Source organism: Gasterosteus aculeatus, chromosome 13 (genome assembly GCF_964276395.1).
Source record: "Gasterosteus aculeatus chromosome 13, fGasAcu3.hap1.1, whole genome shotgun sequence".
Classification (NCBI taxonomy): domain Eukaryota; kingdom Metazoa; phylum Chordata; class Actinopteri; order Perciformes; family Gasterosteidae; genus Gasterosteus; species Gasterosteus aculeatus.
In genome coordinates this window covers 1,794,112-1,815,028 of record NC_135701.1, presented here as the reverse complement: position 1 = coordinate 1,815,028, position 20,917 = coordinate 1,794,112, and the positions used below count along the sequence as shown (strand labels likewise).

At 47.1% G+C, this 20,917-nt stretch overlaps 1 protein-coding gene across 3 annotated transcripts in view; it reads right to left on the bottom strand.

Annotated features, from left to right (window-relative positions):
• Nucleotides 1-904: 904 nt before the first annotated feature.
• nr6a1a (nuclear receptor subfamily 6, group A, member 1a) overlaps nt 905-20,917 on the bottom strand; it is a 58,963-nt gene continuing 38,950 nt past the window's right edge. The window contains exons 1-9 of one of the 3 annotated variants that reach the window (XM_040195342.2): nt 18,250-18,473; nt 9,590-9,820; nt 8,809-8,864; nt 8,040-8,200; nt 7,263-7,493; nt 6,648-6,902; nt 5,689-5,810; nt 5,447-5,599; nt 905-5,266 (exon numbers count right to left, since the gene is read on the bottom strand). In XM_040195342.2, the coding sequence (XP_040051276.1) occupies nt 5,136-5,266; nt 5,447-5,599; nt 5,689-5,810; nt 6,648-6,902; nt 7,263-7,493; nt 8,040-8,200; nt 8,809-8,864; nt 9,590-9,820; nt 18,250-18,274 (1,365 nt within the window). In that variant the 5' untranslated portion in view covers nt 18,275-18,473 and the 3' untranslated portion in view covers nt 905-5,135. Of the gene's footprint in view, nt 5,267-5,446; nt 5,600-5,688; nt 5,811-6,647; nt 6,903-7,262; nt 7,494-8,039; nt 8,201-8,808; nt 8,865-9,589; nt 9,821-16,849; nt 17,137-18,249; nt 18,474-20,917 lie in introns of those variants that run through there. The other 2 variants (XM_040195343.2, XM_040195341.2) reach the window with 2 other exon arrangements.

Here is a 20,917-nt window from a genome sequence, read left to right as displayed (position 1 = left end):
ACCTGCGACTCCAAAGCGGTTTCATTTACTTGTAGGTCGTAAGTCGCCGATCCACCCAGGAGGCACGTGCAGTCACAGCGGTGTTGGTTAGAGATGTCTGTGGATGTTGGTGAACACATAAACTAATTTAATGCAAAGACCGATCTTAGTGGAATTCCATTGATCTATTGATGTCTGTAGGAACATCTTTAATAAACTTTATTCTCTTAGCTTTCAGACTGCAGTGGATGCACAGTGAAGTTCATTGGAAAACAATGGAATTCAATGTTAAAGGTCTATTTTGTCTTTTTTTTTTTGTCAATAACTGAAAATAAAAGTATGTTGACAAGAGTCCAAGTGGTTTTACAAATATTATATGTGATCATATCAAATATGATATTTATTTAGAGACAAGATTACCATGAAACGAGAAAAAAAAAAGTAAATGAAGATCAAAATTGGAGAGTTTTGGTTGAATATTAAGTATATTCTTATCAGGAAACACTGCAGACTGTTAAGAAAACATCTACATAATTCTTTTACAAGCGATATACTTACTCCTCTTCCTCTATTATGTATTCCTGTAATACATAGTTGTGTAATTATCTTTATGAAATAACAGCAACTTAACCTCGTTGCCATGGCAGACTACTTTGATTCATTTGGCAGGTATTAAACAAATAGACTAACAGGCGGAAACACACTTTGTGTTTGTTTTAATGATCTTGAATGCATCTTACCATGAAAAACATCGTTAGCGTGCGCTGAGCAGCAGGTCAGGGACGAACACGTCCAGACTGCGCCGCTCTCAGCTTGAAGCTTCACACCCTCGCCTGGTGATCCACCGGCGAGCTGAATGGACGCTTTCAAACCGCTTTCTATGATCAACCAACGCCTGAGCGCAAGAAATGGAGGACGGCCCGCGTACACTTGCATAACGTTCACATTTATTTGGTTTCAAGTCCTAACACATTCTAAACATGCTTTTAACACGTAATGGATCACATTCTTCACAGGTAGTTAAAGTAACAACAGACAAGAGATTTGTGGAGAGAAACACATTTCATTGTTTCAAGCGGCTGCGTAACCTGCTTCTTCCCTGAGATTCTCTCATGGCGAGGCTCCATCAGCGCAGGAGGGGCTCCTGCATGCTGGCTGTGCTGCCTTTGATTATCAGCAGAAACCACGTGTTCTCTGCCGCACTACCAGTTCCTTCCCTAAACGTGTGCTGCGGGGTACTAACAGTGTCACGGTGCTCGGGCTGGACACCCACGTTGGTTTGCCGCCAACAGAAGAGCCGGACGACGGCTCCTCGCAGAATGCAGCAGCCTCATTTTAAAAAAAAAGAAGCTTTTTTACAATTTGGAGCTCGAGTTAGTTCACAGTCAGATTTCCTTATTGTTAGGTTCCCTATCAGTAAGTTAGGCTGGCAGCTTCTATTCAAACGCCATCAGGTCCAACCCCAGTGATAACACTGCAGCAGTCGCGTGCCACAGCGTCAGGGTCACACGAGTGAGCCAAAAGCATGTAAACATGGGATGTCACGTTGACCACGATTCAATTCTCTGCTTGATAATCGATGCATTAAGTCCTATGTGATACAGTTCCACTGATACGCAATCAGGGAGCATAACGGATAAAAACAGCGTCATATGATGTGGTGAATTCAGTGTGCAGAGAAAACAGCCATTCACCAGATAACAAGACGTATTCCAAAAAGGTCAACACAGGAAAATAAAGCTCTGGTTAACGGCATCACGTGAACGCTTAATCAGTACGCTGGTGGTCATTGACATTCTTTCACATTTGGTATTGGACTCACAACAGGGAAGTAAAAGAAAAGATGACACTTATTTAACATGAGATGAGCACACAAAAAGGAGGTAGAGGACAGCAAGTGTTCAGTGTGTAACAAACTTTACCGCCGGATGTCAGAGAAACAACAAGCTGCTGACAGCAGGTGAGTGTGAGGTAGACGAGTAAAGGCAACATACTTAAGAAAGGTGGTAGTGTATAAAAAGCTGAGAGGTCAAACTAACGAAACATTGGTGCAATGAAACCAATAAATAAGACCAATCTATTGAAAGAAAGCAACAGGATGACAAATGAAAAGGTAGTTTCAGTACAGAAATTGCAAATGTAGAACATATCACTTGTCTGCAAAAAATACAAATACAGAAAATAAAGAACACTTTCTTTGGCGCATGTATCAAAATGCCGCAGGAAGTCAGAGGGTGCGGTAAGGTAGCGTGGCAGGACGCACAATGTGGATTATATTGATATCATTTGCTGCTACACTAAAAGAAAAAACTTCAGATCCTCTTCCACTGTCAGATCTCAGCAGTCTGTGATGTTCAGGCATTCCTGGAGTTCCTCGCAGACGAAGTGGCTTTGTAGTTGGCCACACTGAACCCTTCTACTTGTGCTACAGTTCAAAGCGACTGGAGGCGGCTCCTGTACAAACAGGAGGGGCGGTTGGACATCGGTGCGCGACGCAGAATCGCTTGTTTAAATCTCCTACGAGACTCAAGTCGGCTGTTCGGATCACATCCCGCCACCCGATGCATAAACGTTTCCCTGAGATGTTCATGCTTTAGGGGGAGCTCCGCGAGACACTTACGTATCCAGCCGGCTACATTTTCAGGTCCGCCGCAAAACAAACCAAATTGCGTTTAGCCATCTTGTTTTGTGCGGTGGCAGAACGTTTCAAAAGCGGGACAAATAAAAGCTTTAAAGCATTATGTGTGCGCTGTAATGTCGCTGAAACTCCCTCTGATGAGTGATATATTTAAAACTAATTGATAGACAACATACTGTGCACACGTCTTAGCTGCTCTCAGAATTATGGTGGTGAAAATGAGTTGGTTCATTCTTTGGAATCAGGAAAGGCTTCTGAAGCATTAGATTGGTATTGTAAAAGAACTGAAATTATACATGAAAGGCTCTGAATTCTCAGTATTGTCCTTATATAATGTGGCTTACAGTGTTCATGGGAATGAGTTAATAAAAAGAAAAATTTAAAAAGAGGTAAAAATCAAGTCAAGAATTCAAAGCATGGAATCTCAAAAAGACAATGATACGTGAAAAACAACAACAACAAAAAAAAACATTCACATCATAACTACAAAAAGTAAATGAACATGTATAAAAGTCAAAAGATGGAACTGAAACATTTGAAAGAAGACGGGTGGTGTTAAGGCCGCACACAGGTGGAGGTGGAGGGGATCCTCCGCCCGTCGCCACATGCCACCCTGCAGGTCATCTTCAAACTGCATTTACTTTACTAAATGAGGTGGGGGGGGGACACTTCTACAAAGTAACCTATGTCTACTATACAAGTACATAAGCACGGTCAGTGAGGAGCTGCTGAATGCAAACACTCACGTTACCCTGTTTAGATCGAGGTCGCCAGGGACCTGAGTGAGGAACACACTGGGAGGGCAGAGGTCAAAGTCTCCGAACCTCCCCGTTGTGTGCAAAAAAAAAAAAAAAGGGTTGTTGCGAGGACTGAATTTAGTCTGCATTTCAAATTGTTCGTACATAAAGAAAGGGCGAAAACCTCGAGGAATCCAAGACCCTTCAATCCTCTCATAGCTCAAAAATAAAAAGACCATTTTCTATGGCTTCTGTTAAACAACATGCATATCTGTCACAGGTGAGTCACCCAAACTAACGCTAGCCTGGATTCATTGAGACACGGCCCGGACCCATCCCAGTGAATCCGTCCCTTAAAGTGATAATCTGCTAACTTTCCATTAGCCAACACAGAAAAGAATTCATTGTGTCGTCAGTGGGACCTGAGGGACCAGACCTGAACCAAGTCTCAGGTCCACCTTCTAGAGTCCTGTGGATCTGGAACAGGTCGAGCTCAAACTGCTGCTGGTCTGGGGTCTGTGCAACATTTTGATTGGACCTGACAACACAGCAAACAGTTCCTCTAAAACCGGCCACTGTCCCACTCAGGTTTCTTTGGCTTCAGACTTTAACCCGGTCGCTGTTGGTTCCACGTCTATGAATCTTTGTGACCCATTAAAACCTCTCGCTGCTGACCAGTCCATGTCTTTATGTGTGTAGGTTTGATCCGAATTAATTGAAAAAAAAACAAATTTCATGTGTTACCTTAAATTAAACATCACATTTAGCTGACGGTATGTTGGGAGCAGACGAGCTCTGCGTGAAGGTCCTGGCGCGGAAGGTGGCAGAGCCCAAACGAGCCATCTGACCAGAAGGGAAAGTCCATCATGGTCAGCACCACGTGCTTAATGCACATAGAGACCGTGTGCATGATTAGCAGCATTTACAATGAAATCCGGCGACGTACTCATCTGTCCAGCAGAGGGTTCTCCCCTCGTGCACAGACTGATTCTCCTCTCATCCTGATCCTTCATGGATAAGAAACGTTTTGGGGGGGCTATCTCCCCCTACCCATCAATGGGTGAAAAAAGCATTGCATAACACTTTGGTCAAATAGAGAAAAAAATATATCTAAAACACCAAACCTAACTACCCTCCCCTTCCAATGCAATGAAGCATTACATCCCCAGTCTATGATTGTAAAAAATACCCGTAAACTCCTTTTTTCCATAAAGATCCCACTAATCCAATAACTGTCACCTTAAACCCACGGAATGTTAAATTGACAAGACCGCTTACTATTAGCAGGAAGTCTGGAGCAGCTGCATTCTGCTAATCACGTCAGTGCAACGGAACACTGTTTCCAATCTTTGATTTACGCAGCTCCTTTCAACATTCGGTTTGTGATCGAGGCGATTCGGTTTTATACTGGGCAGCTCTTCATTTAACAGAAAGAAAAAGGTACCTGAAAATAGCAACAACATTTTCCTGAGGTAGTCTCAAAACACTCTCAACACGTGTCCATCTGCCCCCGTCTGAATAAAATAAACTCTTTCAAAGTCTAGCTCTATCAATAGCAACACTGACACATTGAGCAAACTGGATACACACTTGTAAACTCCAAAGACCAATGCATCTACGAGCATTTGTTTAGTACAGAAGCATGTGCACAGTGTAATCAGCATACATTCAGCTCTGTCGTGTAATAAATACATAAAGAAAAGTTACAAAAAACAAACTAGCTGCTTGTCACATTCACAAGAGGGGAGACCGGTCCCTCGACTCGGGGGAGGGGGGCGGGTCTAGTTTCCGGAGGAGGTGGTCACGCAGGGCGACGGACCGGTCCTGTAGCTGGTCAGGCTGGATTTGCAGGAGTGCAAGACTGCTTTGAACAAGAGAGGGAGCTGCTCCAGAGGGACGTTCACCAGCTTACCTGCAAACAAGGCAGGGTTCCCTTAGCCTCTCTGCAGGGCGCGCAACCACACGGGGACACTCGCCACTAAACACGGACGCCGTAGAAACGGGCGACTGATGCGTGGCTGCATTTTGTTAAGATATTGGTTACAGTGGGTTTAACACATGCTAACTGGTGTCAAACAGCAGTCCCTCTTACCTGCGATGCAGCGGATCTCCGGCAGACACATCATGATCTCAGGGAAGCGCTTGGGCTGGTGCGGGTACTTGTACTCCGTGTAGTCCTGGCACACATACCAGTAGCGCTTGTTGAGCTGCTCCAGCTGGGAGATGTTGGACAGTCCTCTGATGTCTGCGCCGATGAAAGCAGAGAAGCGTGAGGGGGGGGGGGACACGAGAGGCTTGACAAAGGCTTTAGCTCAGTAACGGACGCTTCCGTACCTTGGTTGAGGAAGTTGATGGCTTTCATGCAGGCGTACTCCTCATTACTGATCTTCAACTGGTGGAACTTGCGGAACAGATATATCAAGCGCTCCATCACCTCCATGCCGTCCTCGCTGAACCTGCGGAACAGAACAGACTCGACACTGGGGAGACGCAGTGGTGGACAGCATTCACTGCGATGCAACGTCTTCAGAGGGTTGCTGCTGGTACCAAATCCCTTTGAGTAGGTTTACTGTCCACGTGTTCATATATTAAATGCACTGTCAAAAATTGAAAAACTCCAGCCCCATTATCTTAAACTTCTCCGCTTTGATGCTCAAAGCACAGATTTAGCCGGGAATACGTCACGTCTAAAAAGTGCTCAACAAACGTCTTGCTAATCCCCGGCTTTCAGAAGAAGTTGGGAAGATTCACACATTTTAATTACACTTATCAAAGCTCAATTCCCTGTCTCTCTGGCTCTCACGGCTCCAATCTCGCTCGGCTGTCCCTGTAAATCAGATATTCGCTCCTAAACTCTCGGCAAATGGAGCGCAGCAGCAGACCGGCGCCGTATATTAGCGGAATGAGTGTCGTAAGGTCAGATAACATCCATCTGATTTACACACACCCAAACCCCCACGCACCCTTTTCTACCAAGCGTGGGACATGCGCGTATTTTATTTGCCAGGCGGTGCTAGCCACAGCCCCGTCCTGGGGAGGGCCCCCTGTTCACGGACCACTTCACTGGCCCTCATCCAGAGGGTTACTGCAGCGAGGAACATTTCATTCCTCTTATCGACGTTCCCCTCAGAGAGAACGTGTGCGCGATAGCCTCCACAAAGAGGGGTGGGGGGGCAATATCACCAACGCATGAATGAGGGGCTTTCAGATGTCAGACATGACCATGTGACTAGCTGCCACCTTGTTGTGCTAATCTGCTCACAGGCATCCTGTTTGAAGCGGCCTTTACTCACCCCTGCAGCTCGTCGTCAGACGGCGTGTACTTGGCAGTGACGTCAGCCAGGTCTCCGAAAATCTGGGCACTGTAGATAGTGAGGCAGGAGAGCAGGATCAGCTCCTGCCAGGTGGAGCTCAGCAGGCAGGTGTAGTCCTCGATGGAGAGTTCACAGAAGAACGGCAGCTTCTTGATCCAGGAAATCTGGCGGAAGAGCAGCTCGTCCGCCAGACGACACAGCAGGGCGAACAGCTCCACCTGAGTCACCTTGTACCTGAGGCACACAAGGGGTGCATGAGCACAGCGTTGCTGGGCCTGGTGCGGCCGCTCTGGATCACCTCGAACGTGACGCATTTTCATCGATTCATTCGAGTCTCCACCACCTAAATAATTATGGCTTGAAACACTATCCTCCCATCAGTCAGCGAAGGGTCAAACTAACTGATCTATAGTCATACTGCAAACATCACGGGATGTGTCCGGCGCAGCACAGGAGAGCTCTGCAGAGGGAGAAGGAGACTTGCAGCACGACGACACTACAGCTGCTGCAGCCACATTAACCTCAGACCCAACAGAGCGTCCCGTCATCATGGACTGTGTCGAGGTACAATCTCTGCTGCACGTGTCGACTCACCCGTCTTCAATGAGCATCGGGGTCGCCAGGGGGGCCAGGTCTTCAGCAGCCACCAGCTGCAGCACCAGCGGGTGGGACTGTGGGTAGAGGCTGCGGGGCTGGGGGGCCAGCAGGCCTGACTGGGCAGCGTAGCTGAACAGATGAGGCAGGATCTGGTAGTGCGTGGACATGGAGGTGTTGATGTACTGCTCCCTGAGGGCCGCCGTGTAGCCGTTCATCTCCACGGAGCGACTGGAAGAACACGCACACGCACACAGTTTCATCCTTTGTACGTCTTATTAACAGAATATTCTGACATCTTGTTCAACATCCCACGCTTAGTCAAATAACATTGATTCGTGTCCAGTGTCTTCCCGGGTTTATGCTAAGCTAGGCTGAATAGACTATACCTTTAACCTTCTGACAATAGTTGAAGTGTTTTAGTCTGCGTGGTTCACGTGGGATCTGGATACCAAAGCCCACAGCGCTCAGGCATCCTGTTATTGCTCACATATCATCCGATAAAACGAGCATGCTTTGAATAGCTATCGCGCGGTAGTGATAATGACACTGAAATATACAGTCATACCACGAGCTAGACAATATTTGTCCTTGGTGGGTGCAGATAGACAATGCGCTCGTCTCCACAGCAGATAGTGCAGCACGTTCTTAGCGTTGGCCTGAGGAGCCGTACATGCAGGCGTTCTTCAGCCGATGAAACCAGGGCTGCCTCAATATGCCAATGGCGGGGCGAGTGCCGGCGCTAAGCGGCTCAGTTGGAGGAGACCAACAACTCACTTGGACGACAGAGTGGAGGCGGGGGACGGCTGGTTGCCCTCCGAGGCGCCGTTGCTCGGAGAGCTGTGGTCGCTGTCGCCGTTGTTGCCCCACGTGTGCTCCGGGGCATCCTCCTTGAACTCCTGCCCCGACATGATCCTCTCAATCTCCTCCTCGGTGATCTAAACACACACACAAAGGGGAGGTGGGCATGTTTCAGAGCATGCAGCACATGCTCATGTGACCAGGAGCACCGGGTCTCCGCTCATTGGATTAGCATTGACTGGCACCCACATCTTCTCACCAAGATGTGGAGGAGCAAGGACACAATCACACAGTGATACAGGGAGCTGCAAATGAAAGAAAGGAGGCACCTTGTGTGTGTGTGTGTGTGTGTGTGTGTGTGTGTGTGTGTGTGTGTGTGGGTTTGGCTGACACACACACACACCTTAAATAATGGAATTCTTGTTGGTCTGTGAATTGAGTAAACACCCAACAGGGACTTTGAAAGGCGATGTGGCGCCTTCTTCCTGCAGCGGGGGTCAATTCACATGCATTTCTATCAATCCTCCACACACTGAAACATCAATTCATTGCCTTTTAGTGACAGAGGTCCTCATTTCATTAAGCTTTAGAAATAAAGCAGCCTTTTGATAGAAGCGAGCGTTTTCTGAATGCATTCACGGTGAGCGAGCTAACTCTGGATCTGAGCCATAACAACGTGTACTGAGGGTCAGCGGATGTCACAAAAACAACTTTTCTGGTATTCAACACGTAGGCAGTAAATTACCTGAACAGGCCCGATGCTTTTGTTCCTCCCTCCTGGCATGCCATCCTCCCTGATTGCTACAGAGAGAAAAAGAAAGAGCAGGAATCTAAATCTACATGCGGCCCATAAACACAACAAGCAGCAGCGTCAGAGCTCTACCTAGTGGCCGAAACACACCGGCTTCCTCCGCGTGAGCCGTTTGGTCGGGCTGGGACGTGCTTGCTACCTTCTCTGTTGGCAGGCAAAGACGTTTTTCCTATTCGCCGACAGCTCTGAGCTCATTAGCCGTGACTCTCATGCAAGGACAAGATTGGTGGAACCACAGAAATTGGAGGAGCACCGGGGGCGGATTCACATTAGCCAACCACTGGGTGGCAGCATTGTCCTTCAGTTCCCTCTAGTACTCGCTGAGGTAAGACAGGCCAATGGTAAGTCAGTTCTTGCATGACATATTGATTTCGCCGTGACCTTGTATGGAGGATAGGCGGCTTTGACCGACTTGGATCCATCTCAGCAGGATCTTCAGGTCTTGTAAGAGATCCAGTAGTGGAGGGCATGTAGGGTCATAATGAGATAAATACAGCTTGACAGCTTTACTCAGATTACTGAGCAAGTGCACGAGTTTAACGTGTATTGTTGTGCATCTGTACGTGCATTGACACCCGATTCACCCAGTGTCCGGTCTTAAAGGAGAACATTTCATGCTCAAACAACGGACATCTCATAGAAACAATTGCCGTAGCCATTTCAGGGTTGATATGAAAACAGAAAGCCACGTCCCTGTGACGTGTCCACACTTTACCTTTGCGATTCATCCCCATCTGCAGACACTTGAGCAGGCGGCAGTACTGGCAGCGGTTGCGCTGCTTGCGTGACATCTCGCAGTTCTTGTCGCGGCTGCAGCGGTACACGCGCTTGTTGCAGATGCTGCGCTTGAAGAAGCCCTTGCAGCCCTCACAGGAGATGATGCCATAGTGCAGGCCGGTGGCGCGATCTCCGCAGATAAGGCAAGTACGCTGGTCAGCCGGATCATCTGCAGGAGGACAGGAGAGCGTGAGAAAAGGGAGGCATTCACAATCGTTTCCCCCACTTCTCATCAACGTCGTACAAACAAAAAAAACACAAAAGAAAGGGGGGAAAAGTGGGTGCCAAAACCTCGCTGGGGAGGCACAAATTTTAATTGAGATCACAGGGGCGGTTGGGGCTTAAGCACTAGACAGCCTCCAGCTAATCCTAAAAGATTCTTAAGCCCAAACTCTCATTTGGTGAAAGCGGAGGTGTAACAGGCAGCAGGACGGAGCGGAGATGTTTTATTCAGTAGCTGTGACTAGAAGACACCACGCGGCTGGTTGCTTTACAGTCTCTCCTTTCTTGTCCTGTAACAGCGGTGCCACACAAACCGGCCCAGACACACATCACTCTGATGGAGCAGGTTGACAATCTGGGTTGTTTGTATGCTGAGGTTCCTGCCTCTGTTCATCACCAGCTTCCCCCTTTGCTTCCCTGAAGGAGCCGTTGACAGGAATAGGGGGTTTTTAGGGGCTCGAGGTAAGAGGGAGTGGGGGCTCACGCTGAAGAAGCACCGAGCGAAACCTGATGTCGGCAATAAAAGTCGTGGTGGAAGCGACCATGGATCATTATGCTGACCATGCAAAAAGTCACCAAGACAGCAGCAAAAGAAAAGGGGCCCAAGGAAGTGCTTCCAGATGATGTTTGGGAGAGAAACATAAGTGACAGACAGAGGCTCAAAGGGAGGATCGTCTTCTGGAAGCTACTTCACTAATCATGAAGGTGCTCTCAAACTGTTGGACAGAAAGCTGCAGAAAATCTTCTCTTAATCCCCAATCTACCTCCAGGCTTCGTAACGCACAGGAGAATTAAGTCGGAGCACATATTCCCCCCCACAGCCGCACAGAGCAGATGGGAAGGACTCCATGGTTACAGAGAACACATCAGCACCAGATGACTGGACTGACGTAACGCGCTGATGCTTCTGATGAGATAGGACCTGTGTTAGTGCGGAATAACCTTTAACAGAGGCATGTCCCTGAGCCGAGTATATCTGTTACTCAGGCCTCCCAGCAAAGGGGAGTGGGTTCCTATTGATCAGCCCCTGGGATTCATTTGTTGAGGAGCTGTGATGTCATAGCTGTGTCACTGGATGGATTTGGGAAAGAGGGATCAGTGATTGGCTGTCAAAATACTGAAACATTGAAGCAGCACAGTGAGGCGCTTCTCGTGGCAGATACAATACATCGCATACTCAGTTCCTTTTATCAAGTCAATCCACGATCACTTTCCCAACCGCCAGGTTTGCAAAGCAGTTATTAAAGAAAACCAATGAAGTGATGTTTGTTAGCTTGTGGAAGATCCACATCCAGTTGTTGGACCGGTTAGAACAGAAGAATATATGACACTGTTCTCCTCACAGGACATGAAGAAAGACGATGTGTATATTTGTAACACAGGTTTCTTTATGTGCTTTAAAGAGGCAGCTCATCAGAGGCACGTGACCGAGCCGAGAGCTAAGCCTCTCAGGGAGGGGGGGGCTTCATAGTGGGCCGCAGGTTTCATGTACTAAAGGTAATTAGAAAGAGGTGGAGGGGGGGGGGGTTCATGGCATAAAGCCTCTCCAAGGCCATCAATGGCGAGTTGAAGACTTCTAAAGCCCACAGACAGATTACCATTTAAATAGTGTGAGGTTTAAATGTGCTGCCGGCAGAAGACTAGTGTACAGAGACAATGGGGCGTCACACAGTGAGCCCGTCCTGGGATTAGACTTTAACTATTCTACAGATAACTACTGCAGAGATAAGCAGCCTTATTCCAGCGCTACGAAAGTCACAGTTCAGGACACCAATTCATCTCAACATGTCAGAAACGGCCTAACCTTAAAAAAACAATGCGAGCAGTGATTGAACAACTGATTCATGTACAGCATCTAAATTCTTAAAGGGGCACAACATCACGATATGTTGATTCAGGAGTGGAAAAATTGTTTTATTTAGAACTCAAAATAGATATAAACGTATATACTATAAACTAAAAAAACTGGATCATCTCAGAAACGGTCTTCAAAATGAAACAAAGACGTTATTTATATTCCTTGCATGCGGTTTTAAATGAGCGATGCCTCTGGGATTTCTTTAGCACGTGTTGCTTTGAATATGTAGGCCTTGAAACAGCCTAGTCCTCCAATTATGAAAAGCAATGGACTATTTTGGTGATTAATGTGGCTCTATCCAACTGTACAACGGCCTTGGACTCTGGTAGATGTTGCAGTGCACCTGGATCCTTCTCACAGGAAGGCTTTGATTTAACAATGACTAAAAAGATAAAAGTGCGAGCTGTTGGTACTCGATTTTTTTGCTGTAAATTGCTGATGAACGTTTAAATATTCAATTCCCTGCCAGCAGCAGTTCAATGTGACAGTCGGTCTTATTAAAAAGCTGATCAAAAGAAAATAACAAGTACTCATTCTCCCACAAAGCCAGCCGGTTTCACCAGTCTTCAACATCCGTCCGTCCCTTTTCAGAATCCACATGGACCCCTCCCTAATAAACTACATTCACAGCTTCATGAAAGACCGGGTCGCCAACGCGGAGAAACTATTGGCCAAGATTTTGAAAATGATCCCACCTAAAACCAGCCAGTTCTCCTGTTCTCCTCACCCTGGCACCATAAAACACCCGGAGGATCAAATACATGACAGGCCCCATCTCAGCCAGCTGTTTGTCAGCTCATTCAGGGAATACATTAAAACCATATATTCCACTGCCCCCCCATGTGAAACTGCCTGACTTCCTTCATTGTGGGGAAAAAACAATAGCCATCAGCTGCCTTCACTCGGGCTTATTTGCCAAATCTATCACCCTGTCTTTCAAGTGCACGGCCACCATATAAAGAGGACGATTCACACCTCCACACACTTGATCTCAGATCGGCACGTCCTATCACTCCTCCTCCTTCAGACGGGAGATGACAATTAAATATTCATGGCATTTACACAAGGATATGACTTAAAGAATCAGCGGTGCGATGGACCCCAGTCTGCGGCCATCTGCTAACAAGTCAGCAGGCCTTCAAGCGCCGAGACGCAAAACGATGACGGCATTTTACTTCAATTTAAAATCTCCTAGTAGATTTGGAGCTATCCGTCCGTGAGACTTCTGCCTCTACACAGATACGATCAAGGATTCAGTGATCAAGGAAAAATAATGAAGTCAGAAATATCTGATCTTAAGAACTGAGGACCTCAAGTCCCCCGTGTTAAAACGACACACATATGCAGCACAATTGAAACATTAGAAACTAGGAACGTGGCGTTTGGAAGACGGAGGCGACCACCACCCAGTGAGGGTCTAATGGAGGATGCTGCTCGCTGCATTAAGGGAACGTGGGACATTGCATTCTGACATGTGGGTGTAATCTGTCTCATTGGCTGTAGCAAGATAAAGAGTTTAAAATGTAGTGCTTCATCTTGAACTCCACTCGGTTTCTGAGTGTTGGTTCAGAAACCCCCGGTGCTCCGTCACCCCTCCACCCACACACTCCCTCCCCCACCCCCTAAAAGCCATTAAAGGCTGCATTGTTTCCCACGGGTCAGCCCGGGTTTCATTCCAAACTTAACGCACACCAGGAAATGCAAGTTGAGCATTTGAAGCCTGTCAATGAAGACAAACAGCCCTCTGGTTTCCCGCCGCCGCCCATAGGAGACTTTTAAGCGTCCGGTGGAACCCGGCTGATACGAGCGACATGTGCATGACTTGTCTTGTGGGACGGTAAGGACGGCGCTTTCCTTCAACGTTCAATAGACAGATTATTTAGTGGGGTCCCACTTCACGCTGCCCCTCGTGGATCTGCACCGTGCCGAGAACAGAGACGCGTTGCGGCAGAATCTCCCTATTGTCCACAAGCCGCGCACACAAAGGCTGATGTATAGTGTAGAGCAGCCCTTTGAGTGGCTGACAGAGAAACAAGGAAACCCTTCCATCACAATCACGGCCAGCTGAGACAGGGGGGGGGGGGGATCTGCTGTACTTTTCCGCTGCCGGCAGCCTCCCTCCCTCCCCCCTTCCTGCTCTCTGAACCTTTCTTCTTCTACGCTTCCCCTCCTCATATCTCTTCTTGTCCAATCTCACTTATCTCTCCAACTGGGGGTGGAGGAGGTGTAGAGTCCCCCCCCCCCCCCCCCCCCCCGGAGTATGAGTGGTATGTCCACGGACACCACTCACAAAGGGTTACAGGCATCTTAAGACCCTCCATGACGCAGACCCAGCATTCCTGGCAGGCCGCACTGTGATGCTAATCTCTGAAGGTCTGCATGGAGTTGCAGATCAGGCTCATCCGCGGGACAATGGCAACCTGTTGACATTGCCGTCCTGATAATATACACCCAGGCTCGGAGGCTAAATCATTAGCATTGAGTCCTAGCACACTAAAGAGCGGCTATGTGTTGATGTTATGCTAATGGAGCCACATCGGATGCTGCTTTGTTGGATAGTGTGGGAAGACTAGACTGTATGAGCTGCATTCGCCTTAAAAGATCATCAAAGACCACATGACCAGTATATCGATAGGAATACACTAATTAGCCCGCAGGAACAATACATTACAACGAAACATTTATTGCCATAATATGTCAGACATACAAGGAATTTGACTTGGCGGTTGGTGCGTGACAGCAGACAGTACGACAATAGACTACAGTGCACGAGGAATAAAATAATAATATAAAATATAATGCTACGGGTTAGTTTACAATTAAAATAAGTAAAAAAATATTTAAAAATGAATGAATATGCGCTTGTGTCAGTGTTTGTCTTCTTTTAATTAGAAATGCAATGCGCGTGCTGGAGGTGCTTCTGCCTCGCTGAGGAATGTTGCCACATTCGTTGGTGATGTGGCCGATGGCCGGGGGGCTTTTCCCCAGTGGGCTCTATCCCCCGTCTGTTAAGCAAACGCCACAGCGAAGCACAAGAGCTTTTACACAAAACATTCTCTTTTAAACGGCTTCCTTGTTCTCCCCAGAGAAATAGCTGATAAAAGTACCAATGTCAAGAAATTAGCATTACGTCACTAATAAAAAATGCTTTAAGACTGAATTCTGCTTATTGCCATAGTAACTAAACTTCATCACAAGCTACTGAATATATTCTAGTCATTAACTAAGTTTGAAACAAGTCAACTGAGAGTGTTGCTCTGAAACCGATGGATAATCACGACAGAATGAAACTCACTTTGAAATAGTTTAAGTAAACAAGTGAATTTCCCCGGAGAAATGAAGCCAGATATTGATGTTGTAAGCCATGTTTTTTTCTCTCCTTTTGTTTGCAGGACATGAAACCAGTGCTTCAAAGGACAAAAGAAACCCTGAGCCCCTTTTTAAAGTCGGGTATGCACAAGCTGATATGAACCATGTGCTGAATTTTACAGCCCAGGCTTTGTGATACAAACTCACGTAAAAGTGGTCTTAATGAATGCAGTCTCCCCTTCATTAATGGTAGGAGGGGGGGGGGGGGGGTTCCCAGAGGCCTCAGGGGCAGCGGGATAAACTCCCACTGATACTTAGCAAGCAGGACCCGGCACATTGCTGAAACACTCCCACCATTTAAAATGTGCAGCTCATCTAGGACAGACATGGCCTCTTAAAATAAAGAAGCAAGAAGAAAATAACATTAGCAGTGATGTAATCCTGTTTGTAAGTGTGGGGGGGGGGTGAAGGGCGGAGGTCTGCCACACGAGGACTTCTGTGTGGGGGTTTGCTTGGACCTCGGCTGGGGAGATGGACCCGTTTCAGAGAAATCAGGGAAGCGGAGCATACGTGGCTGGAATGAGTGGGTCAGCTTGTGTCGTTGCAACGCTCTCCTATAAATAGCCAGAGTCAAAGGAGGCCCTGACCTCCCCCACTGTTACTATTGATCTCCACTCAGCTGCTGGACCCTACACATACATCCACATGAACGGCGTTCCCGCTTTCTTACAAAGCCCTTTCCAAAACCAACAACAACTTCCAGAACCGGGTGCTTGAGGGGTATGTAGTGTTATAGCAGAAAGAGTGTGGCGTTCACCCCCCTTCAGCTGGAGCACAAACAACATGGCTGCCGGCTGAGGGATTAGCATGAGGGGGAGGGGACAAATACAGTAACATGGCTCCTCCAAATGCTACACTGCTACTCAAGTCCTTAATGGGAAATAGCAAATGAAGGAAGGAACAAGGGCAATTTTGCATCTAGTAGAACTAGTGAACTGTAAAAACAATGGAGCAAGGGATGCATGTATTTGAAGGACACGTCACGGCTCTTTGCTTTGCCATGTGGACTACATATCAAGACAGGATCACATTCCAGATTACTGCAATACAAGAAGAGGAAGGGCTGGTTTGTCTGGTGGGGGTCCGGGCGTCTCTGTTTTTAGCACTTTTGGGGAGAGCCTCAAGTTTAAAGGAACAATCGCCCGCTTAGCATTCACACAGCCCCAAAAGGATCTGTGTGAAACTGTAGTTGGCCCCAACAGAGCATCAAGGTTAGAAGGGCAAAACTAGCTAAATGTTAATGTGCTGTTTCAGGCTATGATGTAGAAACACACGGGCACATACCGGAGATCAGAACATGTGGAGACACTCTGCAGATCACCAGCACGCTGACGCATGTCGTGGCACACGCAGCATTAAAGCCCTTGAAGGCCGCATTGCTGTAAAAAGCTAGAATGTCTCTCAGCTCATTATCCTGGTCCGACAATCATTAACCGTCTCAGCAGAAAGGACTCAAGCTGGTCCAACCAAACAGCGCACGAGTGGAAACGCAACGTCACTTCTGTTTGCTCCACTGCCCAGAGGATCTGATGTAATAACTAATGTATTCATTAATAGTAAGTCCAAGACATCGCATTCTCAAAAGGGATTCTATGTGTAGTCGAAAATATATTAGAAAAACCAAAAGCCTCAATCTAATCAAACGGGTATACAAAGAAATGGTTAATTCGATGGAATACTTTCTGCATTATCACACACACACACACACACACGGCGTGATTCTGATGAATTACGTATAGCCTCTCTTACCTTCCCATGCATCCATTTCATGCTTCGCCCAGTGATCCTGGAGCCCATTCAAACGAGGACTTGGCCAAAATAAAAAGCCTGTGGGCCCGGTCGCCTCATGACTCTTTGGCCCCGTTCTCTCTCCCAGCAACCTCTTTCCTCGACAGCCTGTCCCTCTGTGACCACAGCCGGAGCCCAGCAACGCCACTGGTCACTTTACTGCCTGGTCACATGACCACAGAGTTCAAGCCCTGGGGTCACCGCTTGACTTGAGGTCCAATGACAGCTCGGGGTTATCTGAGTGGAACTGATAGTCCTATTTTTGCTGCTGTTCAACAAAAGTATGCCCCTCCCAGCCCTCACCCAAATTAGCCTCCCCTCCCCTTAACTCTGCCTCTGGCACTTCTGAGGGGGACCAAAGTGCAGGTCCAAACATAAACACAGGTTCAAGCTGACTAAACACAAAGACATTAGCGAATTGAAGCAAATGGTGACGTTTCACTTGGTGACCGGTTACAGGCGGCGCAGAGCGGAAAGCTGTGGGCCAATAGGATGGAGACCAAGACGGAAGCGGAGGGTCCTCTGCATACTATGGGCCAGGACTTCCCTCCGGTGGGACTAGCACTGCATTCAGAAGAGGACCCCGCCAGACAGTCCCAGCCGGTTTTGCGTGTGCTCTGGTGGATGCAGTGTTTTCACTACGTCCTGAAGGACATGCAGACATCTACTAGGTACAACTTTGCATTATAGATGGAGGTCTTTCATCCGTTAACCACAACGTGTCATGAATTTAGGCTTGTGTCATCCAAACTTAGACAGAATTTAAAAAGACACTCAAGTGTTTCTGTTGCCTTATTGGGAATATTTATGGCCACGGGGTCAAAATGGCAAACGTTACTACAGCGTTAACCAATCCAGCTGGAACATTCATCGCCCTCATTCAAAAATGAATAATAATCTAAATACATTTCCAAAAAGGTTGATTCTCATCTGGTTTAAGGCTTTACTGCTTTTTCAGTTTTGTATCTCTTTTTACTCTTTTTAACTGCGAAGCAGAACAAGAACTTTGAAAACGTTTCTTCATGTGAACTTAGGAAACCATATTATTGCTATAATAGTTAATAGTAAAAATGTTTCCATGACACAGGGCACCAACGACTAAAGACTGAATACGAACACCAATGTGTGGTCAAATGGCTTATTCTTCCATCACTTAAAATTCAGTCAATACAAAATTTGCGAATTTTAGATAACAAGCTATCAGATTCAGATCATTTGAACATCTGGAGAAAAAAAAGAGCAGAGGCAAACGCCAACCCGTCTAACCCTTCAACCTTAGGGCCTACGGTTGAAAGCTGCATAGTGGATGCTGGCGCCATGTAAGCAGCCTTAAACACGTGAAAGCCAGAGAAGAGTCTTACCATCCAGTGGGCTGTCTGCCTTCATCCCCTCCAGTGGCCTGGTCAGGGGCCCATAGTGAGAAGCATCCAGTGTTTCACCGGGGTGCTTCACCCTAAACTCTGCTGGCCGACCCGGTGCCGTGTGTAGTCTACCTGGTCCTCACTCTGCAGTGGACCAGCAGGTCTGGGCCATCCAGCCAGTATCCCGGCCCGCCCTCTCCACAGCTCCACCCTACTAATACCACTTCACTCTCACAGCAGCAGCCCCCACCCCAAGCTCCCCGGCACCCAACCCCCCATGAGAATGCTAATGACCTGGCCGCAATGCATTTAGCATTTAGCCGACGCTTTTATCCAAAGCGACTTACAGTAAGTGCATTCTTAATTAAGAATGCACTTACTGTATTCAAGCGTAACATGAGATGGTTCACGTGAATGCAAACAGGCTGAGGGAGGATTCAAACAGCAGATGAGCCGGTTGGTAAGCAGGTAGAAATATGAGGTGGAACCTGTTGGGTGTGATCAGAGCCTCACAGTCCCCCAGGTTACTCCAGTCAACACTAATACCATAAGAGTTTACGACCATATGGCACCTTGTTTACATGCAGATTTTAACGTTAATATTCCTTACAGTTCACCAAGAGTCAAAGGCTATAGGAAGAGTCAACCTAAGAAAACCTACACTATACATGCAGATATCAGGGAGACGTGAAGCATTTCAAGAGAACTTCTCATAATTTAACCAAGTTTTAATTTAAAATGAGCTTCCTCGTTAACAATGATAGTTTTCAAAGATCATTGTGAGATATTAAATGCCAGGGGATAAATAACCCAAATGTGCTTCATCCCAATATGAATATGAGCAGGTCTTGTCCCGGACATTAACAGCATAACCTGGTTCATTGAGTGAATAGGAAGATAAACAGATTTCCAGAGGGTAGGGGGGGGGCACGGGGCTGCCATGCGTCACCCTTGACCTTGGCACCTTTCCTCTCATGCAGCGAATGTGTATGCCATAATCAGCCATGGTGCATTTAACCTTGAAGCCAAAGGTTATCCGTGACTGACGAGAGGCGCTACCTGAGGGGGGGGGGGGGGGCAACAGTTGAGTCCAAGCCAAATAATAGTGTCCAATAGTTTCTCTGATTTTAAATCTACACCACATTCTGGCTGTTGGAATAATGAAACATGTAAAAGTGTCTTAAATCAGCCTGAAGCAGCGTGTTTGTCCTTGTGCTCTCCTGCGCCACACAAACAGGCAGCCGAGCCCTTTACAACAAGCCCGGGCTGTTGGCTAAAATGCTAATGGCCTTCAGTGTCAGGTTGGATAAGCCATTTTTTGTGGCTTGTTTTCTGCATTTCCCTAAACATTAGAGTAACAAAGGGCATTCCTTTTGTCTGAGCTCCCCTTCCCCCGCTGCTCACTGTCACACAGGTCAAACCTCTCCTCTCTTCAAACAAAGACCTTCAAGGAAACAACGGAACAGGCCCAACAGTTTGTTCCCCTCCAGACCTACAGAGGAGCGCTCCGATTGACAAAGCAGCATCCATCCATTTACGGTATCCAACAACCAGGAGGTCTTGTTGCAGAGAGATACGAAGCTTCAAGACCGCCACGTCTCTCAGCTCTGACTGTCCATCACACATGAACCTTTCGTTATTATTTAGGTGTGAGTTAATCCGGGACCTCTGAGGGAGGGTCTGTCATTTGATTTGAAATCAGCTGTTTCAACCCACCGTAACCACTTTATTTATCCAAACAGTTGCTCTCAATGGTATTAAACGCATGTGGTATTAAACTATGTGGTTAGGTTGAGGAACAGTTGCTTTTTTGGCTAAAATATATACATTTGTTACATAACCTGGTTACGTACAAGACGTATGTTACCCAAGTTGGCGTTTCGGTCTTGTCCACTGCTGCATATTACATTTAGGATCTACCTCACATTCCAGATGCATTTGCTCTTTAACGTGGTGATGAGCAGCAGATCAATGCAGCTGTTGCCGGCCTATAAAACGGAGGGGACGCTCTCTCGTTTAGACTTTGCTTGTGACCACATGCTGAGAAACATGCCAATTCTTTCCCTACATCCGGAGTGCCTCACAACAATAGCGTGGAAATATGTGGAATACATAATGTCGTGCAGGAGTAGCCTTTCCATAATGTGAGCGCATTCAATTCCAACATGTGCTGTGACCTTTATGGAAAAGTGACTTAATGAGGATTATTCAAACTACAGAATGAGATTGACGGCTTATTTCCATGAGTTAGTACATGTACAGAGGGGCTGAAGTTTACAAGGTACTGCTGCATGCAGGAGTTCCAGGGTTCTGTTGTGCACCATCGCACTGCTGCAAAGAGCTCTGAACACCTTGAGCCAACTAGCAGCTCGGCCGCTGCAGGATAGGATGCCACTCTCCACCACTTAAACTGGTCGGTGTGACAATATGATTGGCTATTTGAGTCTCCGCTTGCTTTCCTCCCTTTTGTGTCTTCTCTTCTGAATCTCTTATATCAGAGATTCTGGGAGCCTCCAACACGGACCGACTGGTTCTACTTGGTGCACGTCTGTACATCGAGCCAACAGATAAAAGGACACATCTTCACTTCAGCTGTGCCCAATTTACAGGTTTTAATGGGCATCCTCCCTCAATCGGCCTCATCCACCTGCTTTATCCAGCCAGACAA